Below are 27,861 nucleotides of genomic sequence, written 5' to 3'. Positions count from 1 at the left end.
CGAGGGGCCCGGCGCATGCGTGCTCGGGCGGCGCGGTGGGGCGGGCTCAGGGTGGCCGAGAGACCCGGCGCTTGCGCGCTTCCGGCGCGAGCGCGACCAGTGACCATGGCGGCGGCGGCGCAGGCCCTCTGGGGCGCGCGGCGGCTGCGGCTTTTCCTCTCCACGCTGAAGCCCGGGATCCACGTTCCCCAGGCCGAGCCCGTGGCTGCGTTCAGGTAATGGCCGCTCCCCTTCGGGAGCCCCCGCGTCGTTGTCCGCGCGCTCGGGGCGGCGTGAGGGGAGCCGCTGGCCAGGGGCCGGGCTGGAGACACGCGTGGTCATGGCCTCGCCGGCCCCTTGCCCTTTAACCCATGACTCGGGCGCGGCCGAGGGAGCGCGGGCGGCGGGGTGGTGCGCTGGGCCGAGGTACGGCGCCGGGAGCGGCGAGGGTCCGGCGGTGGGAGACCCTCGCTCCGGGCCCGCGTTCCGCGCAGCCCTTCACGCCTGCGGGCAGTGCTCGCGCGCGCTCCTGTCAGGCCAGCCTGGCAGTGCCTGCGCCCCATCAGTGCCCGACCCCTCTCGGAGTCGCGGGCCCCAAGGCCCTGGGTCTCCTTCGCCCCGCTTGCCCGCCTCGAGCTTTAATGTGCAGAAGAATCACCTTGGGAAGCGGGGAGATGGCTTCCCGAGGTGCTGAGGGCGCAGGTTGTGGAGACGCCCAGGAATCTGCCTTTCTCTCTTGTGACATGCCCTCCCGCGCAGGCTTTGAAACACAGCAGCAGCAAGAAAAGGAGATCCGTCTCTGACCCACAGTCTTAAAAGTGGGTGCTGTCGGTCTCGAGGGAGAGTACGCAGGACATGCGGTTGGAGCGGCGTGAAGCTTGCTTTACTTTATTTCCTGCGTACCTGCTTACACACGCGCACGCACAGACACACGCACGCGCGCGCACACACAAACACACACATACATGGCTGGTGCTGGGTCAGTTCCACCCATGACTAGGAAGGTACCTGGCCTTCAGAACTTCACCTGTTGGGAAGCTTCTCATTTGGAAGGAGAAAGGAAAGATCTGACCAGCTTTACGATTTTCAGAACTGTTTTCATACAGATGGAAAAATATGTCAACGCCTGCAGCTCTGTAAGTCAACGTTGAAAAATGCCCATTTATCCAGTGTCCCATTTGCAGAAAGGGATTGAAATGGGGTTCCTGTGATGGCACCAATATCGGTTACAGTAGGTTATTAAATGGTTGCAAGAAGGCCCCATCCACTTAGCAGTGCAAATCATTCCTCCTAAAATATCTCTGAAAAACAGGTTTCTCTGGATTTTCAACTGCCGTTTTATAAATGCAGTTGCAAATTGATATGACCTGTAAAGGGGAAAACAAGCAGTGGTATTGGTTAATCCGGAAACAAGAAGGCAGTCCCGTGTTAAGTAGGTAAAAGCACTCCTGTAAGACCTTTGCTTCAGAACAGCGGGTGCCTAACCTACAACTGTGTTGCATTCCAAAACCTTCTCTGTAAGTCTGCTGTTTGGAACTCTGACTCTTTGTATTTCATAATCTGCAAAGTGGTTTATCCCAGGGCCTGGTCAGGAAAGCCTTTTCCACCTGAAATTGTGTGTTACGTGCATTTACAATATTTATAACTTTACAGAACCTAACAGCCTGCCTGAAGAGAGATGTTTTCCAGTTCAACCTGGGGATGCTCTGTCTGAGCATCAGAGACCCGCCTTCCCCTGGCGCCTGCCCTCACCTTGTGTCCAGCAGTCAGGGTGAATGTGGCCCCGGTGCCGAGCCCGCTGGGGACTCTGTTCAGCCGTGAGGTTACAGAAAAAACATCAACAGGAGCAAGTTATTTACCCTCTCTAAGCCTCGTGCCTTGCAGAATTGTTCTGAGGGTTTGAGACAATGAGTGTAAAAGGCCTGGGACATAATAGGAATTAAGTAATTAGTAGTTACAATTAATAATGATACAAATATGAATATCTAAATAATAATACAGTGTATAAAAGATGTAAAAATAAGTCCTCAAAATTCATGTTAATCCAAGCCCTGGGCGTTGCTAATGCTTTGTTGTAGCTAATGGTTACTTTGGAAAAAATGTACAAAAGAAATAGCTGAACAGAGAATATGGAGGACTTATTAAGTGGCCCCCATTTTTATTTCTAAGCAAAGTGTGACATTCCAGGTGTCGACATTCAGGTGCTCATTTTGGCTTTGCAAGTTACCAGCAGAGTGACTGGGGCCAGTTACCTAAGCTGTATTCCTCAGCGGTAAAATTAGGTTGAGTCTAATGTGCATCACATAGCAAAATGAATGAGATAAGTAAGCTCTTATCAGAGGACATTATCTAGTTTAATAATTAAACTGTATGTGTTTTCTAGTTTAGTTCTTTGCCCCAAATGGTTACATTCTTGCCTGCTCCCACAGGAATCTCTCCCTCTTTGCCGGGGGCAGCTCAGCCCCCTCATCAGGAAGTACTTGCTGTTGTGTTGCTCCTGACCCCCTTCCCTTCCACAAACTTGCTTGTCCGGCCTCCCAGAAGGAGAGATTCAAGGACAAAAGTGAGGCGGGATCTGGGCTCTTCGGCCGAGCAGGCCTTCCTGCAGGCTGGTTTTTTTTTTTTGCAGCACGCGGGCCTCTCACCGCTGTGGCCTCTCCCGCTGCGGAGCACAGGCTCCGGACGCGCAGGCTCAGCGGCCATGGCTCACGGGCCCAGCCGCTCCGCGGCATGTGGGATCTTCCCGGACCGGGGCACGAACCCGTGTCCCCCGCATCGGCAGGCGGACTCTCAACCACTGCGCCACCAGGGAAGTCCCTGCAGGCTGTTTTTAAAAAAGGAGACAGGATTTTTCTCTCCTCTAAGAAATTAACTCAATACAATCTTTCTCAATCTCGGTTGTCTATTGGAGTCTCTTGGAGAATTTAAAAAGTACAAAAGCCTGGGTCCCAGCCCAGAGATTTTGATTTAATGCAGCTTGGGCATCTGGAGATTTGAAGGTTTGCCAGATGATTCAAATCTAAGTTTGAGCCCCACTGGTATAGTGGGGGCAGGAAACGCTCTCATAAAAAGGCGCCGAGCGTGTAGCTGTTGTGGGTGTTGCCGAAGGTGTGGTGAACGTGTTGTCTGCTGCGAGCACTCCAGTGTCTCCTGTCCTCATACTTGGCAAAGTGCTTAGTACTGCTCGTTGCAGATTGAGTTGTCTTCCCTGCCAACTCCCAGGCAACATGGAGCACCCAGCCCAAAGTAGGGGTTCAGGATATACGTGAATGAGTGAATAATACGGCAGAGTTTCGGTGTTTTAGAAAGCACATGCCACGGCTCTACCCCAGAATTACTGAGTGGGTCTCCCAGGATTGTCCCAGGCAGGTGTTTTGGGTTTTTTTGGGGTTTTTTTGCGGCACGCGGGCCTCTCACTGTTGTGGCCTCTCCCAGTGCGGAGCACAGGTTCCAGACATGCAGGCTCAGCGGCCATGGCTCACGGGCCCAGCCACTCCTCGGCACATGGGATCTTCCCGGACCGGGGCACGAACCTGCGTCCCCTGCATTGGCAGGCGGACTCTCAACCACTGCGCCACCAGGGAAGCCCCAGGCAGGTGTATTTTAACTCCACAGGTGATTGTAATGAACACACCTGCTTAAGAACACCTGGGTTAGAGAAGTGATTAATGGGAGGGAGAAATTGACAGCCCAAGAGAAAGTGGTTCATTTTTCTTTAAGTTTTCTATCTATCCTTTTTCCTACCTGAGAGTTTGGAAAATTTGGTGTCTTGAATGGGGTTCAAAGTGATGAGCACATGTCAGGCCCATTCCAAGACCTGGCCTCTGCAGCCTGCTTTTGTCTCAGCGTTCTTTTAACAATGTTATCGGAGGCCTGACTGTCATCCGAGAGCCCTTTGATAAGCTGGAGGGAAAATGCAACACTCCTTTCAAGTATATTTATGTGCAAGATCATTCAATAACTATTATGTTTTAAAATAAAACTTTTTTCTTATGTTTGAAATTGATTTGCTTTTGTACATAAACAGTTCTCTATCCTGTTTCCCCAACCTGGGGATGGATGCAAGGTTTTGGGAGCCTCCAGTAACCCCAGGGGTAGGCTGGTGGATAATGGCAGGTCCCTCAGGGATGACGATAGACAGGGTGTTGGTGACAAAATGCCAGGCACATTTCCTGCCCCCTGACTGCAAACCCCTTCACCACTTGGCCCCAACCTTTGCTCCCTCTCTGCCCCCATGCTCTTGTCAGGCTGAGCTTGCCTGGTCCCCACGTGTGTCCCCAACCCCTGGGACTTTGGTCATGCCATTTCTTCTTCTACAAGCACCCTCCCCACCACATTCTTTCTTCAGAGTTGTACCCATCTTGGAAGTTCATCTCAGATGCTGCTTTTTCAGTCTGCTCCAGGTACCTCCACCCAAGCCTGATAGAATCTCTCCATCTCTCTGAAGCCACCTTCAAAGTCCTCCGCCCTAGTAACCCTTCCCTGCCATTGAGCTCCCATCACGCCTGATTCTAGACTGCCAGGTTTTATCTCTGTCTTCTTAGGCGGCCAGAAGAATGTGGGATGGGGATAATTAGAAGACAAGAAATTTGGAATGGGGAACCCAAACACTGGTATGGCAGAGCACAGAGGGAAGTCCGAGGCTTTTGGCTGGAGAGACTTCGGGCTGGCCACGAAGGGGAAGCCCGCGTGAGCCAGGCCCTGGGCAGCTCCCGGCCCTGGAGGGGTGCAGGTCTGAGAGCCAGCAGCCCCTGGTTGTGAAACCCAGTGGCTCGGACCTTGAGAGAGATGGAGGGGGGCTCATTATACATGACGTCTTCACTGTGCAAGATGCCTCTCCAAGCATGTCCTTCTCACTGCTGGGAAGGGGGCCCCTCGAGAACCTTGAGGGCACGAGGAGTGATAGAGGTGCGCAGTCGCCCTCGGCTGAGCTGAGCGAGCGCTGGGTGTCTGTGTCTGTCTGGGGAGCTGCCTCGTTTCCTGTGCTGAACACGGGCGTCTGACAGCTTCCCCCCTCCCTGAGGGTGTGCAGACGACTGTCTCTCGCCGACGGACGGATGTGTCAGTAAACCATCGCTTCCTGAAATGACTCTATCAGCGGAGCATTATTCGCCTTTATCTTGATTCTGGAGCTGTCCGTTAATAACAAGTAACAGCAGGTCCGTGTGACACGACCGCGGCTCGGTGCTGCTGTTCTTGCTCCTCCCGGAATATTTCTGTAGATGACGAGCTCGTGTCGATAGTTACGTCAGGCCTTACTACCCTCAGGTCTGTCATATTTTTCCAGAAGCTCTGTGTTAAGACTCGATGTGCCTGTATCCGGCACATTTGTTCCAGCATCTACCCTGGCACACCTTCACATCCCTTCTGCGTGTCCCCCAGCCACCTGGGGAGTTGATGGGAGGCTCCTAGGGCCTGATGCAGGGCCCTGTATGTGCCGTGTTGATGTGCATCCTCACGTTGCCATCCTGGAGCTTCCACGAGAGCAGTTGAGGACGCTGCCCAGGGCAGAGCCCCTGGGGTGGCACACGGTTAGATGCTGCAGCGCGGGAGGTCTTGGGCCAGGGAGGGCTGGCGTGGGGAGGGCTTTGATGTGGACCTGCCTATCTAACAGTCAACGCAGAAACATTTCAACATCTTAAAACCAGTCTGGCCACATTGGTGCAGATGGGCATTCCTGACCAGGGGGCCCTCATGTGGCTGGCTGGAGAATGGAGAGGCCAGATGCCTACAGGACAGCCTCGGGCTCAGGGCCTTCCCTCTGGACCCTGAGACCAGCCTCATCCTTGGGAACGCCACCAATGCAGCCTAAGGTCCGGGTGCCTCCTCTGGACCTGCTGAGGCCCAGACGAGTGGCTCCAGGGTCTGTGCCGGTGCCCACCTGGCATTCCACGGCGGGGGCTCCCGCGTCAGCCTGCACCTTGGCACCCCAGCGTGGGCCTGTAGGGTGGCCTGTGTGGCCGTTGACTTCAGCAGGCCTCTCGGTGCCTCTGTGGCATAAGCCCTGAGCTGGTGCTGTACGATGTTCAAACGAAGACGCAGCCCAGACCTGCAGTGTGGTGGGGAGGAAGCAAACCGGTCCCTGTTTAGGTCTGGAAAACTGAAGCACGTATCAGAATAATCCGAGGGACCTGGGGAGGGCACTGCAGCTGATTCGTGTGTCAACGCGTGGCTCTGTCCTCACGTGTGTGCTGCTCAGTAGTTGTCCTCTGGGGATGGGGCTTTTCTCTTCCAGCTCCTCTGTGACCTCCGCCAAAGTGGCTGTGAATGGCGTCCACCTGCACTACCTGAGGACTGGAGGCGGCGAGCACGCGGTCCTGCTGCTCCCGGGAATGCTGGGTCTGCAGGTTTTTACCGAATGCTCTGCATGCTGTGTCGTCTGTACTGCGTTCACAATCCTAGATGCCCAGGCTTGATGACTAACTTTAGTGCTTTGCTGAGATGCCTTAAGTAATACTTGCTACAGTCAATGTTAGGTGGTGTAGAAAGATACCTTTCTACTTCATGCAGTTTTTATTCCTTTAAATACCCAGGTATTTCCCACGCAAGTCCAACACTGTGTAGTTGCTTACAACTTAGGGCTATGACAGGTCAAGGAAAGCAGTGTGGGTGAAGGAAGGAGATGAGTGGGTGACCGGCAGCCCAGTTTGCCTGGAATTGAGGGGTTCCAGGATGTGAGACTTCTGCTGCTAAAAGTTGGACTGATTTTGCCCTGTTGTGCTTGACTATATGTTCAGCCAAGATCAGAGCTAAGAACAAAACTGGGCTTAAAGGCTTTTTGAAGGTCAGAATTAGTTTGGCGTGAACGGAGCGCGGTAAAGCCAGGTGGATTGCGATCTCCTCTTACAGATGAGTAGTTTAGATGTAGAAAGTTCGGTGGGGGGGGACTTTCCAGTGATTCCAGGGCATCTCAAATTTGGTTTTAAGGGTTTTAGTATTGTTTTATTTTTAATTTAGTTAAGTAATCCAGTATATACTTCCTTATGATTTACTTCCTTCTCTTAAAAGTAAAATGCTAGACTTCTTCAGTCACATGATGGTTCCACGCGACGCAACCTCAGCTGATACTGGCACTGTTGTACCTTTTGAGGCGTCTCTGTCCAGACAGTATCTAGTATCTTTTTCCTTCGAGCTGTTGTAATGGAGGATCATATTTACTCCAATGGCTGATGTGAGCTAAAGCAATGAACAGTTTGCCATTGTTTCAGTATTGCTGTCATTATCCAGGTATAAAAAGCTTTTGGCTATTTAGTTTTTGCTTGTGTAAAACATTAACCCGATTCAAAAATCGAACAGCAGGTTTCTCCCCTAAACTACTGTCCCCCAGCACCCAGTTCCCCTACCCACGGGCAACCAGTGTTGATGCGTTTCCTTCTCAGGTATCATATATTGGTAACTATTCCTTAAAGTAATTTCATTAAGGTTTTAGTATTCAAATGGTCTTTGCACTGGTCTTCAAATGTATTCCTGTGTGCCAGGTATTATTGTTTCTGAAATTGGTCTTGAGTTACCCTGTTGCCTTTTCCCACCTTCTCACCTCCTGCCCCTCTTTCAGCGCAGTTCCCTGGAAGACCCTCCAGTTCAGGGATCATGAGAGAAGCTTCAGATGTCAGAGCAGGAGACATGTGCTGGAAATCCAGTTATGTTTTCAGCTTGGGTTTTCTGGGTGATTTACCTGATGTTGAGGAAGGTATATTTTGTCAGGAAGAGTGACATCACCATCCTTGGTGACATTAAATGATCCTACAGCATTGAAAGACATTTTCTAATAATTGCCAGTTTATTAAACGAGACGTTTACTATCCATTTGTGACCTGAGCTATGAGTCCCCAGAAATCAAGCAGAGCTTAGAAATGAGATGCTGACTTGCCCCTGGACTGGGCTCCTTGGGAGTCTGGCCTTCCACACTGTGTGGACCACACAAGACAACCCTGCCTGTGCACACGGTGGCCGTGACCGTGTGGGCAGGCTGGGGGCTGCCGGTCAGGTCCGCCGCCGGCCTGAGAACGTGGCTCTACTTGCTAACATACGCTGGTTCATACAGTTGTCATGAAACAAACTAACTTGATTTCTTCCCTCCACACCCTTCCCTCCCCCCTCATTTCAGTGTTTTAGTTTAATTTTCTGGTTTCTAGTTATAACCAGAAAATAAAACCTTCAGGGCTATTCACATTAGCTTAGTAAAAGACATCTGGGATTTTAGAAATTCTGCTTTGAATGACTAGAATCAAATCTCATGAATGTGTCTACACCTACTATTAAGGTCTCTCTCATTTGTAACAGTCATTTTTAAAAAAAAGAAAGAAAAAATAACCCAGAAGCATGCTGTATCAGTAAGTTTATTTCTATGCAGTTTCATGAATTTTTTTTTTTTTAAATAAAAAGCACGATTAAGCTGAAGAGAGATCAAACGTGCTGGAATAATACAGGACCAAATGAAAAATTAGGGCCTCTGTCCTTCTCAGAGTAGCCACTAGGGGGAGATGGGGGGTAGGTCTGAACTCCAGCAGGAAAGGAAGCTGCTTTGCTGGTTACAGCTGAGGTCTAACTTTGAGTAGAAACTAGTTACTTTAAGTTTATGGTTGTTTCTGCTTCTGATGTAGTGTGTTTGAAACAATGAAAGCATTTACTGGAGTGTAACCAAGTGACTACTTTTAGGAAGTGGAGAGACTGATTTTGGACCTCAGATTGAGAACCTGAATAAGAAGCTCTTCACAGTGGTTGCCTGGGATCCCCGAGGGTACGGACATTCCAGACCCCCAGATCGAGATTTCCCAGTAGAATTTTTTGAAAGGGATGCAAAAGACGCTGTTGACTTGATGAAGGTGGGTCTCTTAGACAAGAGCCCAGAGGAGGAGAGTGGCTGGGCCTGTCTTCATTTATTTTGTTTTTGTTTGTTGTTTCTTCAGGGGTAATACCACTTGACTCCTATAGAGAATTCAGGGTTCAGATGGGTATAAAGAGGAAAACAGATATATCAAACAATCTATTTAGAGGTACTGCTACCAAGATTTTGAGGCTCTGCCTTTCTGGGCAATCTTATTACATGTATAAGCACACAATTCTGTATTGATGGCATCCTATTATACCTAATGATTTTCCAGCTTACTGTTCATTGAACAGTTGATCAAGAAGATACTTCCATGCCAATAAATACAAATTGACTTCAGTTTTATAATAGGCACTTAGTATTCTGTTGTATGGATACACTGTGTCTTAATTCCCCTCTCTTCTGATGGTAGCTAAGTAATTTCTAAGTTGCCTTTTGTGTGTATGTGTGTGCGTGTGCACATGCAATTATACACAGAAGTGCAGTGAACATTGTGTTGTGCATGGACACTGTGGCGCTCCTGTTTTGCTATTGCAGACAGTGCTGGCGTGGACTTCCTGGACCTGTCCTGGTACACGTGTGTGAGAGCTCCATGCACATTTAGGAGGTGACTTGCTGAGTGACGGGAGATGCAGATATTCATTCTACAAGATAGTGTCAAAGTATTATCCATAGTAGTCACAGCAATTTAGAGTCCCGTCAGCAGATGTCTCGGACTGATATTTGTTACTTCTTTAAATTTCCCCAATCATTCCGTTTTTACTTCTCAGCAGCATCTCTGAGATGCTCGTCTTCCCTGTCAGACACATTCTCGGAGCCTGGCTGGTCACCCGGAGACCAGTGTAACCACCATCATTCTCTCCCGGCCTTCCTGTAGCCAATTCTTCCCATAGTTGCAGTCAGTGGCTTTACCAGATGCAGCGACTCTCCCGTTTCCCTCTCTGATCTGCATACCTGTCCTCAGAGTCTTCGCTCAGACCTGCATGGACGCACACACGTTGTCACGTCCAAGTACAGTTGATCTCCACTGTTTCTGGTTCCTTGAGACTTTATCCAACCAGAAGATGTAGTCCCCTCATCATTCAAAACAATACTATGTACTTAGGTTTTTATGACCATCATATTTGCACCACAACTAATTGAGAGAAACATTTATGTCATCAAATGGTGGACTCTAGGATTTTTCTTTAATGGCCAATTGACACTCCACACACCACAGCTGTGTTGATCCTGATACTTGACGATCATCAAGCTCTCTCCGCAGCAAAGGAGCCATAACCTGTGCTGTGCATTTCGTGGTATTTGTCACAGATGCTGAAGTTTAAGAAGGTCTCTTTGCTGGGCTGGAGTGATGGTGGGATAACAGCCCTCATTGCAGCTGCAAGATACCCGTCCTACATCAACAAGATGGTGATCTGGGGGGCCAACGCCTACGTGACCGACCAGGACGAGGAGATTTATCAGGGTAAGTCCCTCCACCTGGAGAGCAGCCTCCCCTCCCCTGACCTTTCTCAGGCCTTGTTTTTTGTTTGTTTGTTTGTTTGTTTTTTGTGGTACGCGGGCCTCTCACTGTTGTGGCCTCTCCCGCTGCGGAGCACAGGCTCCGGACGCGCAGGCTCAGCGGCCATGGCTCACGGGCCCAGCCGCTCCGCAGTATGTGGGATCTTCCCGGACCGGGGCACGAACCGGCGTCCCCTGCATCGGCAGGCGGACTCTCAACCACTGCGTCAGGCCTTGTTTTTTTTTTTTTTTTTTTTTTTTCTTTTTTTCTTTTTGCGGTATGCGGGCCTCTCACTGTTGTGGCCTCCCCCGTTGTGGAGCACAGGCTCCGGATGCGCAGGCCCAGCGGCCATGGCTCACGGGCCCAGCCGCTCCGCGGCATATGGGATCCTCCCAGACCGGGGCACGAACCCGTATCCCCTGCATCGGCAGGCGGACTCTCAACCACTGCGCCACCAGGGAGGCCCAGGCCTTGTTTTGATGTGAGTTGACAAGTCATGTCTCATCCGTTTCCTCGGCTGTAATGTGGGAAGGTGGTTAGTTATCAGGAGAGTAATGCAATTTAACTAGTCTGTATTTTAAAGTTTCCTATTTCCAGAAGTGACACTTTTTATGAGTCAGGAAAAGGCTAATAAGTAAAGTTTTTATTTACATTTCCTACTGTGATAGTGACCCTCAAGGAAGGAGGGGGTTGACATGAAGTGTTATTTACAGGCTCATTTCAAGTATGTGAGTGTGAAAGGGAACATTGTATTCAACGTGAACCCGCATACTTTGATAAAGAATTGTTGTGCTGTTCACACTTTTTAAGGTTGTCCTTCAAGCTTATCTCTGAGGATTTTTAGAGATGGGGAAACAGGGCCTGGCGGAGTGCAGCCCGTGGGCAGATGTGGCCCACTGCCTGTTGGTGTAAGGCTGAGGCTCTGGTAGAGGGGACCAGCGCTGTGATTGCTGGGGACCCAGAGGGGTGCTCCCCTCCAGCCTGGGGTTGCTACCCAGGGCCTGTACTGGTGGCCTCCTCGCCCACCAGGCATTCCAGCTGTGGCAACTTAGCCCCCAGCAAGCTGCCCGAATTGAGACCACTGGGCTCGCAGGATGAGAGGAGGGCGCGCTGAGATCTGGGGGTCCCTGGGGCGAAAAGTGCAACTGACTTAGGCTTCCCCCACTTTCCTGGCTCCAGCCTTCGGCCCCTCTTGTTTCTCTTCAGGAGGTGACAGCAGGCGTGTGGGTGATGACACCCCGGCCCCCCGTGGCTTCCCTCCTGTGTCACCACTGCTCCTGAGCCTCCATTTCCCCGATTTGTCAGCATGTTTTTTTAACAGAACTAAAAAACAAAACCTCTCCTCAGGAAGGTCTCCTCACTGAGGCAGACGTCCCATCGTTTACGTCTCCTTCTTAAATGTGTTATAAGGTAATACACTTTAAAATATGTATTTTAACATATATCTTATATAATAGGATATATACTATAAAACAATGTGTATTTATAAAACAAATATTTTCTATATTTAATTTTATATAAATAATGCATATATGTATAGCATCTCTATAAATTAAATATGATATCGAACATATAATAGATCATATTTTTATTTTGATTATTTCACAGCTGAATTTTTAGTTTAACTGTGTAATATTTGACCCATATAAGGCAACACCTGCGACGTGAATGGACCCACCAAGGAGCACAGGGTCAGTCACTGCTGGCCCGCGCGCTGCTGCCAGCCTGAGTTGTCCATCCATGTGCCGTCTTGAAGACACTGTCGTCACATGCATTCATATCCCTAAACGGCACATAATTTAGTTTTATTTGTTTTTGAGCTAAACAGGGTGCCTTCGTACTACATGGCATTTTCTGTGACTCACTCTTTACACATAGTTTTCTTAGAACGCCGTTTCCGACGTTCGTTCGTGGCGTTGCTGTGTGGCGCTCTGTCGGGCACACGGCCTGTTGCACTGTATCCTCCCTCTCTTTCCTCCTAGTGTTGCCGTGAGCATCCTTGGGTGCGTCCTCAGCGTGTGAGCAGACCTCCCTGGGGAGGATGCCCGTGCTGGGGTGGCTGCGCCGTGCTTGCAGATGTGCCACTTTCAGGTGGCAGATCATTTTCCAGCAAAAGAAGCTTACACTTCCACCACCTTAGCTTAGATCCTCAGCAGGAACTTGGGACTGTCCGAGTTCTTAATTCTGGCCAAATGCGTGTACGATGGTATTTTATTGGGGGTCTTAATTTGCATTTTCCTGTTACTAATGAAATTGAGAATCTTTTCATGTGTTTATGCACCACGGGGGTTTCTTCTTTTGCGTTTTACCTATTCATGTCTTTTTCCTGGCTTTTCAGTTTTTATTGTGTAATATATGATACACGTAAATAACACAGTATGTTTCACGGGTGTATGTTATGAAGTGTAACAGCAGAGCCAGCACCCAGGAGGCCCCACCCCACTCAAGCATAGAGCACTTGTGATGTGAGCACAGTGTTACTGGTCTGCAGTGTTCCTTTGGTTTTCGGCTCTTGGTGACCTGCGTACCAACGCCTTGCTGGTTAGTCAGTGTCTTAGTAGTTGTGTTACCAGCGTGTGACTTGTCTTCTTGCTTTCTTCCTGGACAGGACTATTTAATGTTAATGTGAGGAACTGGTACAGTGTTTTATTTTCTCATTGCCTTGGTGAGTCTTTAGTTGAGGTATAAATGACCTGTAACATGGAGCCGCTCTTACATTTGCCGACACGTCTGTCGGCTCTTTGCTTCCCTTTCTTCCTTCCCTCTCACATGTCCCTTCTAAGGCCCTCTCTCTTTTCCCTGACGTTGTTCTTCAGAAGTTCTTTAAGGGCAGGTCCGGTAATAGTCAACTCAGCTTTTACTTAAAAATGTTTATTTCACGCTCACTCTTGAAACATGGTTTGGCTAAGTACAGAAATAGAAATGGAAACGTATCTTCTCTGCTATTCTGGTGTCTTCTGCCTTCCTTACCTGCTGTTGTGGGTCTGACTTTCCTTCCTTTGGAGCGATACATCTTACCTCTGGCTCGTTTTCAGATTTTCTCTTTTTCTTTGGTACACTGCTGTTTTACCACCCCGTGTTGGATTTCTTTTTGTTTATCCTATTTGGGCTACATTTAACTTTTGTCTGGACTCTTCTATCAGTTCTGAGAAACATTGTCACCTGCTGATTCCCTCTGACAGTGAACCCCCTTCCTCTCCCCCTCCTCTCCCTCCTCTTCCTCCACCTTCCCCCTCCGTCCCTCCTCCTTTGGGGACTGATTGAACTTTGTAGACCGAGCATTTCCATCTCCCCGTTTCTATTCATCTCCGTGTCTCTGTGTGTAGGGCCCTGCATAATTTCTTAAGCTTTCTCTTCCAATTTTCTAGTTGTTTCGTTATCTTTACAAAGATTCTGATTGCCTCGTGATCTTTCATGAGGAGTGGATATGTGCTTACTCTTAATCTGAAAACAAACAAAAAAGACAGTGAGCATAAGTTGAGAACACTTTCCTTCAGAGAGGATGTCCGTTTGCTGCTCTTGGGAACTATGGATGGTACCAGGTTGGGGCCATTTCCATCTCAGGTTCAGCCGTGTCCACCCTCCCCCAGCCAACAGTCACCTTCCCCCGAAGCAACTCTGCCTTTGAGTGGTCTTACCACTCTTTGCTCTGTTTTCAGGGTTCTCTTACACACAGACACACAGACACACACACACACACACACACACACACTCTAGTTTCCATCAGTTACTGCAAACTCCAGCAGTGCAACAAAAATTATATATTATGAAAGAGTTAGTTGTTCCGCTGCAGGAGGGCCTTCCCGAGGGTGTGCTCTGCTGCACGGCCACGGGCAGAGCCGTCTCCGGGGCGTTGCTCACGGGCCGTCTTCATGCCGTCGTGCCAGCCCCTCTCTCCTCTTCCTTCTTCCCAGGTCTCCTGCCACCTCTTCATTTTCAGGCTGCTTCTCTGCATCTCCCCACCAACCCCGCCCCCGCCCCCCTCTGGAGTCTTCTCAGGTTTGTGCGGAGCAGTTCAGCGTCCTCAGCGTCTGGACTCAACCGTGGGCGTCCGTCTGCGGGTTCAGAAGAGTGAGCAAGAGAAAGGCAGGCACTGTCTCTATCCGGGTCAGGCTGCCTCAGACGGCAGTTCACTTTAAAGGTGGCTTTTGGCCACTCTTTCCTTTCCTAACAGAGAGTCATCTGTAATATAGTTTGTAGTTAGTAGTTACACCCATGTGCCTTCAGGGGCAGAAATTAGAATGAATGATGTGTGTGCATTGCTCAACGTACATAAATGCAGTTCAGAAAAATCTCCTGTTACAAATAATGTCATTTTCACTCAGATGACCCTAATTAGGGGAATGTCTGCTTTTATCTTATACCTTTAACAGAAAGCATTAATTTTAGATCTAATTTCATTCACTTGGTAAGAATCTACTGGTCCCTCTTTTGTGCCTGAGGGCCACAGTGGGGGACAAAACAAAGCAAAACCCCCCACACAGAGCTCACATCTTGGTGGGGACCCAGCACTTGGCACTCACCACGGACACAGAAGCCACTAAAAGTGACCAGCCCTGAGCAGAGTGACGGAGGGCAGGGTCAGGGAAGGCCTGGCCGACCTGGGCGAAGCCAGCGTGAGCCACGTGGAGACTGGGGGAACACTCCCAGCTGGCAGGACAGCCAGTGCCGCGGCTCTGAGTGCACTGCGCTTGGGGTATTTACAGATGAACTCTAGTCTGAGACTAAGCCCATTCTTGCCCACATATCTGTCTTTCAGGTATCCGAGACGTGTCTAAATGGAGTGAGAGAACAAGAAAGCCTCTGGAAGCCCTCTATGGGTTGGACTACTTTGCCAGAACCTGTGAAAAGTGGGTGGATGGCATAAAACAGTTTAAGCATCTTCCAGATGGTAGGTTACATGAGCTATTTAACGGTCCCTTTGCTCATTAGAGAGGCTGCTTGAGTCCCCCAGACGCTCGAGGATTCCTCGGGGATTAACGTGCTCGCCCACTGTCCTTCCACAGTCATGTGTGAACAGAGGGTGCTGGTGATCGTGTACAATGCGAGTTCTTGTGTGATAGACCCGCCTTGCACCAGAGACAGACCATGTGTACAAAGGGTCGCATTGTTGAGTGTCTCACAGCAGACTGTTCTTTTTCCTTCGAATCCTTTGTGTGTATGATGGCAAAATCATTCTCCGGAAGCCTCAGATACTCTTCACTTTCTAATTCCAGGATGGGTAGTTAGAAAACAGATACCAGATTTTCTCTTTTTCACATTTAGAGGTGTCACCCCACTACATCCTCTGTTACTAGGACAGAAAAGGAGGGATTCTCTGTCATGACCTTCAGCCCCAGAAGAATTAATATGAGGAAGAAAGTATTCAGTCCTTTCCCAAGTTCCAAGCTAAGTTGTGTCACTTTAGCCATGACAGATGTCTTCCTGTCTTTATCTGAAAAGTTAACATGGTTTCCAATAACAGGAAGAATTGACATCCTGAAGAGAAATTCTGAATTAAAGTCTATTTTTTATAGCTATTTACATTTGTAGTCTCTCACTTTTCTAATTGCTAAAAGAATCAAGACTAGGTAAGATCTAATCTTAAGCACATTCAGTTACAAAATTGTTGTGATTCAGGTACCAGTTTGGTCTATTCAGTAATCATTTCCGGAATGAGTCATCTTTAAAAACTTTCATAATGAGAAGAACATTTGGAAATGTTACTTTTTTGGTTTAAGTTCAAAACAGCAAGTGTATCCTGTTCAAATGCAGTATCCACCCATAGAAACAGGTCCTTGAAATGTATTTCAGGAGAATGAAAAGACAGCTGCAGACTGGGAGAAAATATTTGCTAAAGGACTTGTATCCAAATATACAAAAAACTCTTAAAACTGAACAATAAGAAAACAACCCGAATAAAAGATGGGCCAGACAACAACGAGATCCCACTGTACACATCTTAGAGTAGCCACACAGAGGAATTTTAGGACAGTGGAAATGCTCTGTATAATATCATCATTGCATCCACATCATTATGCATTTGTCCAGACCCACCAAATGTGTCCACCAAGAGTGTGTGCCCGTGGAATACCCCGGACTCAGGGTGGTGATGGTGCGTCAGTGCAGGTTCATCTGTTGTAAGAAGTGTCTGACGGGTTATCGGCGATGGAGGAGGTTGTGCGTGTGTGGGGTTAGGGGTACGTGGGAGCTCTCTGCCTCCCGCTCAGTCCTGCTGTAACCCTAAAACTCTAAAAAATGCAGTGTATTAAAGAGAGAAAGTGAGGGAGAAAGCGTCATGATACAGAGAATCTGGAAATGTATGAATCGCCTTACAGCAAGGCCGTTAACAAACTTCTTATCTCCCTTCAGTACTGATTCCTTTGACAGGAGCCCTTTTCTTGTACTCAAGGTTGTGGCTGCTTAGTTCAGCTTAGGGATTAATCGCCAGATTTGGAGTCAGGCCCTGGGGTGGATTCTGGCTTTGCCACATGGCTGCTGTTTGAGTGGGTTCAGGCAGATCCTTTAGCCTCTCTGAGCAGCAGTTCTGGGTCTGTGAACTGGAGATACTGGGAACTACCCCAGGAAGCTGCTGTGAGGATTATATACGTGAGGGGAGGTGTTTTCATACACACACACGTGTATATAAAGTATGTGAGGTTTTGTATACTATGTGAGGTTACATACGTGAGGTTTTATATGTATATTCTATGTGAGGTTATATATGTGAGGCTTCATGTATATATTTTATGTGAGATTATATACGTGAGATGATACACTGTACGTGAGGTTATACATGTGAGGCTTTCTGTGTATTATTATTACACGTGAGGTTACCTACACTCGGCTTTGATACCAACTACAGGGTGAGTGCTTAATAAAAAGTTACCACCACTATTGTAAAAGTACTTGATTTACGAGCAGTTGTACCCACTGTACGAGTTAAAGCCTGCACCTCCTGTGGCTCACGGGTGCTGAGTCACTGGGACGGCTCCCGACACGCGGGACACGCGGGCTGGGCTCGGGAACACTGGCGTTAATCGCCGCGGGGCTGCTCAATGGCGGGTGTGGCCCCCCCAGGGCCAGCAGGCAGTGACCCCCACCCGAGAGGAGGGAGGAGCCGCTGCCTGGACAGCACCCGGGGACCCCGGCTTTCTCAGGGCAGCTGGGGAGGATGGGGCTAGCTCTGGGGTGCCTGCTGGGAGCAGGGCGCCTCCTCTTAGCAGTACAGCCACCCCGGGGATGTATGCTTGTCCCTGATCAACCGAGAGAGGCCAAAAAACTCATGGAGTTAGGGCACCCCCAAGTTTTCCCCAGCAGGAAATGGCAGGACAGGAAGTGGAGTGGAGCCTGACTTGTGCCGTGTGAGCCTTAGAAATGCCGTCACACATGAGGGTGAGGGCCTCTGTCAGGGGTGTCGGGGCGGGAGGGATGGGCAGCAGCTTCTGCACAGCTGCAGTTGTAGCTTCACCGTGAGGGACACAGGCTTGAGGGCCAGAGGGCCCCACTGAAGACACTGTTTCAGGGAGGAACTTTGCAGGTACCAAGTGTCCACCGTCGTTTGGCAAACAGCGAACTGCCCCACGTAATATAAAGACTCGTAGGGTTTTTGTTTGTTTTAAGTACTGTTTCCCATGAATTATGAATTTAAATCAGGCAAGAGTGCTTGTTCACTAGTAGAGCTTAAAAGAAAAAAGCCAGGAGAGAAACAGAAAAGGAAACCCAAAGAATGTTAGAGCTGGAAGGCACTCAGACCCCGACTGATCCAGGCCAGTCTCGTAGAGGCGGATGCTAAGGTGGGGGGGCCGGGGGTTGGTGGGGGCGCTTGTCTGCGCTCTGCCCCTCCCCACCCCGAGGAGGGCCATGGGAAAGCAGAGTCTCCGTGTCTTTCAGGTAACATCTGTCGGCACCTGCTGCCCCTGGTTCAGTGCCCCACCCTAATCGTGCACGGTGAGAAGGATCCTCTGGTCCCGAGCTTCCATGCCGACTTCATACACAAACAGGTGAAGGGGTCACGGTGAGTCCGGCGTGAGCCAGCACCCTGCCCTGGGGCCTTGGGAGGTAAATGGGAGAAGCTGTAGGAAGAGAAGAAGCATGAGGGTTGGGTTTTTCAGGTGCATCCTGCCCGAGAGGAGGGGTTTTTTCCCGTGTGAACCAACATTCCTGCTGTATTTAGGGAACGGGGCCAAGGAGCCCTGGAATCCGAGGGCAGGAGCTCTGAGGGCTGCAGCACATCAACCTAAACAGTCACCTATCATTTGGGAACTACTCACCCAGTAAAGAAAGTTTGTAAAATCAAAAGAAGAAAGCACATCGCCTGTTGCTTACCATCCATTTAAATACCTCCATTAATAGCATTTTTGTGTACTACTCCTTTCTAGTATTTTTTTAACATAGATACAATCATGTTCTATATTCAACTCTGATTCCTGCTTTTTTCCCACTTAAAGTTATGTTGTAAACTTCTCGTGTTATTCCAGCCTTAACTATGTACACATCAGAGGAGAACCTGTTATTCAGAAGCACAAAACAGCAGCGTCTGCCAAGCCAGCTGTGTTGGTGGCCCATTCGATTAAATGGCAGAGACACGTTCCTTGTCTGTGTGGCCCTGTTTCTGCCAACTAGCCTGGGGACGCCAGAGAGCCTAATAAGACATGTCAGCAGAAATTCTGTTCTTCAATCCCATTTGTTTTTATATGGAACAGAAATTTATAATTTAAATACTTTGGCTGACACGGGAGCCAGCTTCTGCTGGTGCTTATATCAAGATGAAAATTCCAGGTTGAGCAAGCTCAGAATTTCCTTGATATGCAGTGATGCACATCCTGAAGGAGAAAATGAGGTGTGACCAGGAGGTGGTGGTCTGGGTTTGTTTGTTTTAAGCAAACCTACTGGAAAATAAACACCCAAGTGAGCCTTGATCCCTTCAGAGACTGTATATGAATTCCAGAGACGCTGTCATTACTCAGGACATCTTTGGAATTGTATAGAATTCTTTGGAAATTGGCTTTGTTAGTGACCTAAGAACATCCTCCCTCCCCCTCCGTGAGCCGATTCCGATGCCCACTGCAGGCCAGCGCTGCCTGGCAGGTCAGGAGTGGTCCCTGAGCTGAGAGTTCCCACAGTCCAGCAGGGAAAGTAGAAACAGTTCCTTTACCTCCTAATCATACTATTTATTCCGTGATAGATTTTAACAAATGTCTCAGAGAATTTTTAAATGTGGGAGACACGCTTCTTATTCTGCAGTAAAATAGCATTACTATAAACCTGTCTAATTCCTATGTCCAAATAGCATTTTATATTTTAAAAGGCATTTCACATATGATATCTGATTACATACTTCACAACAACCTTATGGAAAAAGATTTTGTCCCATTTTACAGATGAGAAAATCAAGGCTGAGACATGTTAAGTAATCTTCCAAGGTTGCATGGCTAGTAAACGACAAATTCTAGGGTTTTTTCCTCCTAATATAGTGCTTTCCCCCCACAGCACAGCTGCCTCTCATAAACATACTCTTAATATGATGGTAAGATGCCCGTAGTATATACTTGCTGACCTGGTTAATTGTCTTCTAGCTTCAGAAATGACAGGTTTTTGCACACTGATGCTCATGATAAATGCAGTGTGTTCCCTTAGAGAGCCATGTTCAGTAAAAGTCTGCAAGAAAGTTTAATTTAGGAATTCTGTCCCAGACCCATCTCCTAGCAACAGAATACATCAATATGGGAGAAAAATATTCCCTTGCCATTCAGATGTTAATGGTTTTAGTACACTCTCTTATGGAAGGTCATTTTCTTAGAGCAGGATTCTTTGGAAAAAATGAGTTGAGAGTAAAGTGTTACACTTGCTCCCTTCCTCTGCCAGAAGAGCCCTTTATGTTGGGCATGAACCTAAAACACAGTGGTTAATTCTGGACCCACAAAAAGAGGGTTGATTCCTTGAGCACCAAGGTCCCCCTCCGACTCTGTGCACAGGCCTTCTGACCCCAGGGGAGCAACTCCGAGTGCAGGGTGCTTCCAACGAACTTGGGGTTTCATTTCCTTGCCAGGTACGTTTAGAATTAAAGGCACAAGTCTGTCGCCTCAAAGACTGTACTACAAATAGATAATCAGGTGTGAAACAAATGCCTTTCTCTCCTAGAAGGGGGCCGAGTGAAGGGTGGGTGTTCAGCAGGCCCACTTCCTGCCTGTGACAATTTGTCTCTCTCTTTTCTCTTTGCTGGAGAACAATCACAGCATCTCCTGGAGACAGAGGCCTCAGAGGTCACTCAGGTTCAGTGATTTTAGATTTTGTTTTTAGGCAGTTGGGCCCTTCCTCCTAACAGACTCTTCTGCAGAAGTCCCAGATACAGAGCGTAAGACAGTGGTCGCTGGGATTACAGCGGTGATGGGGAGCGGGCCCTGCCCACACCGGGCATCCCCCGCTCGGCCAGCCTTCCCTCCTAGATCGCACAGCACTGACACCGCCGCCTGCCTGGCTAGCCAGCCTCTGCTTGAGCGCCTCCGGTTGCCGGGCACACCTGGTCCTCGGGGCCGCCCAGCTTGCTGTCATAGGTGGCGCTGAGCATAGTTGGACCCTTCGGGGCTGGCGTGGACGGGCCCCTGGAAGCAGAGGGGCTGATCTGGCTCAGGAGAGGGTGGGGCTTCATGGAGGGTGTGACCACCGCGCTGCAGTGGAGACACGGGGTGCTTGCCGTGCGTGGTCGTCAGCTCCGGCTGCTGTGACAAAGGCCACACGCTGGGCGGCTGGAACTACGGACATTGAGGCCCTCGCAGTCTGGAGGCTGGACGTCCGAGATCAAGGTGGCGTGGGATTGGTCTGTCCTGAGGCCTCTCTCCTTGGTGTGCAGATGCCACGTTCTCCCTGTGTCCTCGCACGGCTGTCCCTCTGGGTGGGTGTCTGTGCCCTGATCTCTCCTCATAAGGACACCCATCGGATTAGATTAGGGCCCACCTGTGTGACCTCACTTTAACACGACACCTCTTTAAAGACCTGATATCCAAGCACGGTCACACTCTGAAGTACTGGGGTTAGGACTTCAACATGCGAATTGGGGGGCACGGCTCAGACCACAACAGTATGTTTCTGAGGAGGTTCTCGGATCTCAGGAATTGGGGGCCCCATAGAGATCAGGATCTGGGTTCAGACCCGGCTACGCGTGACCAGCCCCTTCCCTGCCTGGAGTCCTGCGCCCCTTGCCCCTTCCCTGCCTGGCCAGGGCCACCCAGCCTCCGGGCACAGCTTGGCTGTCTCTTTCTGCTCCTCCACTCACTCACCGTTCTGAGGCCACGTGGCCCCTTACTGGCACCTTACTAGCAGCAGCAAGTAGGCCAGCCTCTGTCCCGGACGCGGTCTAGTACGGCCTCTCAAAGCACTTGGTACGCAGTGAAAGGAAGAATGTGAGCATCGCACGGCCACATCTGCGGGTGTCACGGGTCCCTGAGTGGTGACTCAGGCCCAGAAAGTGTGTTGTGGAGTCCACCTGCAGGTTCTGGGGCCAGAGAACAGACCTGGCAGGAGAGGACGAGGGCTGGAGTCCACGTGTGCAGAGAGGTGGGGCCTTGGACTCTGTATCAGCTAGAGGGGAGGGGTGGGAAACGGAGTCACGCCTGGAGACCAGAGTCGGGGTTTGGGGATCCTGAGCAGCATTCGCAGCCGTGGTGGCTAACAGTACAGCAGGGGTTCAGATGGACCCGGTGGGGGGGGGTGGCTGGTGATGAATTGTGCCCATAAGCAGGTGGACGCATTTCTGTACCTCTGTTTCCTGTGTGTCACATGGGGATGGTGATGTCTGTCATCTCAGATAACTTTCTGAGGAATGACTGGGGATGTATGTGCACGTTCAGACGAATAAGAACTTGGCACACGGTAGCTGCCTTCGTGGATGGAATTCTGGTGTGGGTGCAGGTGCTCTGGGGCCCAGGGGACAGCAGGGTAGAGCTTGATGGGCAGTCAGAGGCGCATGGCCCTCGGTCAGCTGTGCGTGTGCACACACACGTATTTGTATATCACATGCATGTGTGTACATGTAATATATCTATAGCGAGAGAGGATTGATTTACTATAGGAGTAAGGCATTGGCTCGTGCAGCTACGGAGGCTGAGAAGTCCAAGATCTGCAGTCAGTGGCTGGAGGCCCAGGAGAGCTCATGGTGTGGTTCAGTCTGACTCTGAAGACCAGAGAACCAGAAAGAGCTGATGTTGCAGTTTGAGTCTGAAGGCAGGGAAAAGCCAGTGTCCCGGTTTGAAGACAGGCAGGAGGAGTTCCTCTTGCTCAGGGGAGGGTCAGCCTTTTGTGCTATTCGGGCCGTCCACTGATTGGATGAGGCCCACCCACGTGGGGAGGGCAGTCTGCTGTGCTCAGTCTGCTGATGCAGATGTGACTCTCATCCCGAAACACCCTCACACACACCCCCAGAATCATGTCTGACCGAATGTCTGGGCACCTGTGGCTCAGCCAAGTTGACACATAAACCCAACCCTGGCGGAGGGCAGCTGGTAGGAGCGTCCTCAGAGGTCTTGGCCTGGCGGAGGGCAGCTGGCAGGAGCGTCCTCAGAGGTCTTGGCCTGGCGGAGGGCAGCTGGCAGGAGCGTCCTCAGAGGTCTTGGCCTGGCGGAGGGCAGCTGGCAGGAGCGTCCTCAGAGGTCTTGGCCTGGCGGAGGGCAGCTGGTAGGAGCGTCCTCAGGGGTCTTGGCCTGGCGGAGGGCAGCTGGCAGGAGCGTCCTCAGGGGTCTTGGCCTGGCGGAGGGCAGCTGGCAGGAGCGTCCTCAGAGGTCTTGGCCTGGCGGAGGGCAGCTGGTAGGAGCGTCCTCAGAGGTCTTGGCCTGGCGGAGGGCAGCTGGCAGGAGCGTCCTCAGAGGTCTTGGCCTGGCGGAGGGCAGCTGGTAGGAGCGTCCTCAGGGGTCTTGGCCTGGCGGAGGGCAGCTGGCAGGAGCGTCCTCAGGGGTCTTGGCCTGGCGGTGGTAGCGCTAAGGGTGCCCGGGCTCCCCAGGTCGTGGGTCAGGTGCTGGCCTCTGTCCGATCACAGGAGGGAGGAGGGGCCTCGCTCTGCAGCTTCCTGGCCTTGTCCAGTCTGGCCAGCGGTGGGAAGATGGCCCCAGACCTCCAAGGTGGGCAGGGGGGTGGCGTGCCCCTGCGGGCGTGAAGTAAAAAGGTCTTGTGCTGGCAGCAGGTGCGTTCCGGTTCCGTGGAGAGGGGGCCCGGTGGACACCGAAGGAAGGGGCCCGCACCCCCCCTCAGCTGCCCGGATGACCCTTCCCACCCCCTCCTCAGCTGCTGTTTCTAGTTCCTCCTCTCTGACTGCAGGCAGCTCGAGACCCCCTTTAGGGCCAAGTTCCAGGATTAACTCCAAACAGGACCAGCCTCATCCTTACAAAGCCGGGTCCTGGTGTCGCACAGTGGGGGGAAGGGGGGGCTCATCCTTTCTAGACAAATCTCACCCATGACATTTTCTAAAATCTTTTTTTTAAACACCTTTATTGGAGCATAATTGCTTTACAATGGTGTGTTAGTTTCTGCTGTATAACAAAGTGAATCAGCTATACGTATACATATATCCCCATATCCCCTCCCTCTTGCGTCTCCCTCCCACCCTCCCTATCCCACACCTCTAGGTGGTCACAGAGCACCGAGAGCTGATCTCCCTGTGCTATGCGGCTGCTTCCCACTAGCTATCTGTTTTACATTTGGTACTGTATATATGTCCATGCCACTCTCTCACCTCGTCCCAGTTTTCCTTTCCCCCTGCTGTGTCCTCAAGTTCATTCTCTACGTTTGCGTCTTTATTCCTGTCCTGCCCCTAGGTTCATGAGAACCATTTTTATTTTAGATTCCATATATATGCGTTAGCATACGGTATTTGTTTTTCTGTTTCTGACTTACTTCACTCAGTATGACAGACTCTAGGTCCATCCACCTCACTACAAATAACTCAATTTCATTTCTTTTTATTGTTGAGTAATATTCCATCGTATATATGTGCCACATCTTCTTTATCCATTCATCTGTCGATGGACACTCAGGGTTGCTTCCATGTCCTGGCTATTGTAAATAGAGCTACAATGAACATCGTGGTACATGACTCTTTTTGAATTATGGTTTTCTCAAGGTGTATGCCCAGTAGTGGGATTGCTGGGTCATATGGTAGTTCTGTTTTTACCTTTTTAAGGAACCTCCATACCGTTCTCCATAGTGGCTGTATGGATTTACATTCCCACCAACAGTGCAAGAGGGTTCCCTTTTCTCCACACCCTCTCCAGCATTTATTGTTTGTAGATTTTTTGATGATGGCCATTCTGACCGGTGTGAGGTGATACCTCATTGTAGTCTTGATTTGCATTTCTCTAATGATCAGTGATGTGGAACATCCTTTCATGTGTTGGTAATCTGTAAGTCTTCTTTGGAGAAATGTCTGTTTAGGTCTTCTGCCCATTTTTGGATTGGGTTGTTTGTTTTTTTGTTATTGAGCTGCATGAGCTGCTTGTATATTTTGGAGGTTAATCCTTTGTCAGCTGCTTCATTTGCAAATATTTTCTCCCATTCTGAGGGTTGTCTTTTCGTCTTGCTTATGGTTTCCTTTGCTGTGCAAAAGCTTTTAAGTTTCATTAGGTCCCATTTGTTTATTTTTGTTTTTATTTCCATTTCCCTAGGAGGTGGGTCAGAAAGGATCTTGCTGTGATTTATGTCATACAGTGTTCTGCCTATGTTTTCCTCTAAGGGTTTTATAGTGTCTGGCCTTAAATTTAGGTCTAAAATCTCTTTAAGGTAAGAATTTTCCAATTGCAGTTGATTGTGGTCGCCAGCACACACGTAAATAAATTGTCTCCACGTTGGAGCATTTTGTTGATACACTGTACATAACTGGAACCTTCATAACGACTTTCGTACATTGTGAAGCACAAAACAGAATAATGGACAAATAGCACACGTGTATTAGTGTCTACTGTGCGCCCAGAGATAATTTCATCTTCAGAATAACCCTCTGCGGTGGACACTGTTACTGTCCCCGCTTTCCAGGTGAGCAGCTGCGGTTCAGGGAGATGCTGTTGCTTGCTGGTAAAGAGCCTACGCTGGTCAGACTGGGTTGTCTTGCCCCCATAATAGCCAGCGCCTTTAGCCTGTTTCTCCTTCGCCCACTCACACGTAGGGAGCATCGTCGAAGGACTGTCCAGGAGAGGTGGAAGGAGACTAGAGGGACTTTAATTCCTCTAAAGGTCTAGAGTCACATTTCTTTTTCTAAAGGTGCCAAACGCAGTGAGGAACCTGCCCCAGCAAGTAGGATCTAGCATCTACCCCCGAGGGGTCCATCCTCTCCAGCTAAGCCGTGTGTCTGGCGGTGGGGAATTTCCTACTCATTTTCCTGGAAAGTGTGATTGTTTGAACACCACTCTCCATGAGCGTGTGATTTGATCCTTTGTTAATTGGGTGAGAGTCTGGGTCAGCAGCAGTGGCCACGCTGCCCTGGCAGCCCCATATTTACACCTGTCCGGGGCAGTGCTGCCCCAAGAGGAGCACATGTCAGGGATAGTGACCCCTGCGTCAGACCTCAGGAAAAGCTGCGTTGAGGACCCCGAAATGACCCCAACAGCTATCAAGGAGCAGAGCTGTCGTTTTCATACCCTCATTCGTCCATCTGTCCGTCCGTCCCTCTGTCTACCCATCCTTAGTCCAGTGCAGTTCTGAATGTAGATGCCTCAGAACAGGGCTCCCATATTTTTAACGAGGGGCCCAGTTTTTATTTCCTGAGACTGAGATGACTACTGGGAGAACACACAGCCCTGAAGCTAAAAGGTGGGATCGCAGCTGGTGTCTGTCCTTCCTTCTTGGGTGTCTGAACAAATGATAGGAGTGGGTTGGCTCCCCACACGGGAGGACTTGAAGGTTTGGCAGGGTGGGTCTCTGCTTCAGAGTCCAGCTTGGTCCACGTTGGAAGGTGCAAGGTATCCCAGACATGCCCTTCTGTGACTGCCAGCATCTTCGGCAGTTGGTTCTTTTCTGTCTCCTGAGAACAGAGGCCGTGACTGTCCCTGTGAGCCCCGTCCCTCTGGAGGGCAGGTGGTCCTTTCTCTGGGGTGGTGCAGCTCATACTTCTTTTCTGAATAGCATTAACGTTGACTTGGAAATGCCCTGGTTATTGTTAATGGCATTACTAACCTTCCCCAGGGCCTCAGAAAGATGCCAGCAACAGATCCTCCTTTCAAGCCAGTGATCTTGATAGTCTGGGTTCCCTCACCCCCCCCACCCCCCGTGTGGCTGGTTGCAGGAGGCCCAGCATCGCCCAGGGACAGCTCTGTTCCAAGCTCCCTCCTGCCATGCGTCCTCCCTAATGTTCACTGAGGTCCCTAGAGCTCTCAGCTCCCCACCCCGTGGAAAGCAGAGAAGCAGGAAATGCGGTAACTGGCATTTTGCCCCAGTGCAGTCCTTTTAACGTCTAACTGTATCGTGGAGAGAGCAAGTCAGACTTGTGCTTATATCCTAGAACCTTCAATTTGTTTAAAACTTATAGTCTGCACTTTTATAGCCAATAAATAAAATGTGTAACTCAGAAGTCTGCCTTTATTAAAGAAACTGCAGACCAGCCACATTTGACCAAAGCCCTGTTGAAAGGAAGAAGCCTCCCAAGGATGGTGAGGTGTCTTGACGGCTGTAGAACCAAGGGCGGTGGCTGATGCAGGCTCCTGCTACCCTCACAAGCCTCAGGAACATTTACTTGCCCTTTGTCTGGTGGCTTGTACGCAGACCTGCTCAATCCTCCAGAATGATGGGGTGATCTGGAACCTTGAACTAGGGGGGCTGTGAGTTCTGATTTGGGTTTTCCCACTACATAGATACTCCAAGAAGCTCCAATCCAGTGGATTCTGGACACTTCATCTTTTTATCATCTTTCCAACCCTCTCTCTCAAGACCAATGTTATTAAAAAGATTTTTTCCCTTAGGTAACCACCAATCACATCTCCCACTCTCAGTCAGGTTTGCAGTCAAACCATTTCTTACCTGATTCAATTCCAAGCACAGTGTGTGTGCTCTGTCACTGTCACGTCTCTATCCTGGGACCATTCATGAGATGCACCTTACACTTTCTTCCTAATAGAGGTGATGGAAAAAAAAACCAACCAGGGCAGTTTCTCACTTGAGGTTTTCATGAAACAACAGGGAGGGTAACAGGTTTTTAAGTGATGTGCCATTAATCATCATCTTTTTTTTTTAAGGTTGCATCTGATGCCAGAAGGCAAGCACAGCCTGCACTTACGTTTCGCAGATGAATTCAACACGTTAGCGGAAGACTTCCTACAGTGACAGTGTCCCCGAGGACGTGTGGCCTGTGAATCCTGAGCCTGGGGCTTGAGCCTGGTGCTGCCTCTGAAACCCGCCTGCGCGTCACCCCCCAGTTCACCTGCCTTTCCAGGCTCCCCGTGCCTCCCCACAAACTGCTCCTAATCCAACAGCAATAATGACATACCATAAGCATCCTCTAGCTTTCATAGCTACAAAAGTTAAACCTGATTTTTCAGTGTTGTTGTGAATTTCTGCCATTGTCTTAAAAAATAAATTGCTCCCATGATTTACTTTA

The 27,861-nt window shown here is 49.8% G+C and overlaps 1 protein-coding gene across 2 annotated transcripts; it reads left to right on the top strand.

Moving 5' to 3' along the window:
- Positions 1-27,861, top strand: BPHL (biphenyl hydrolase like). 2 transcript variants are annotated; one of them, XM_082637913.1, is made up of 7 exons: positions 1-215; positions 6,215-6,318; positions 8,638-8,804; positions 10,121-10,274; positions 15,070-15,201; positions 18,183-18,306; positions 27,500-27,861. In XM_082637913.1, exons 1-7 carry the CDS (start codon positions 16-18, stop codon positions 27,585-27,587), a joined length of 969 nt encoding a protein of 322 aa, XP_082494039.1. In that variant the 5' UTR covers positions 1-15; the 3' UTR covers positions 27,588-27,861. The 2 variants fall into 2 exon arrangements, with proteins under 2 accessions (XP_082494039.1, XP_082494040.1); XM_082637914.1 differs by lacking the exon at positions 8,638-8,804 and having other exon boundaries at positions 6,215-6,326.

This window comes from Mesoplodon mirus (assembly GCF_964341445.2).
Source record: "Mesoplodon mirus genome assembly, chromosome: 12".
In the NCBI taxonomy this organism is placed as follows: Eukaryota; Metazoa; Chordata; class Mammalia; order Artiodactyla; family Ziphiidae; genus Mesoplodon; species Mesoplodon mirus.
Note: the sequence above shows the minus strand (reverse complement) of the source record. Positions and strands in the feature narration are given on the sequence as shown.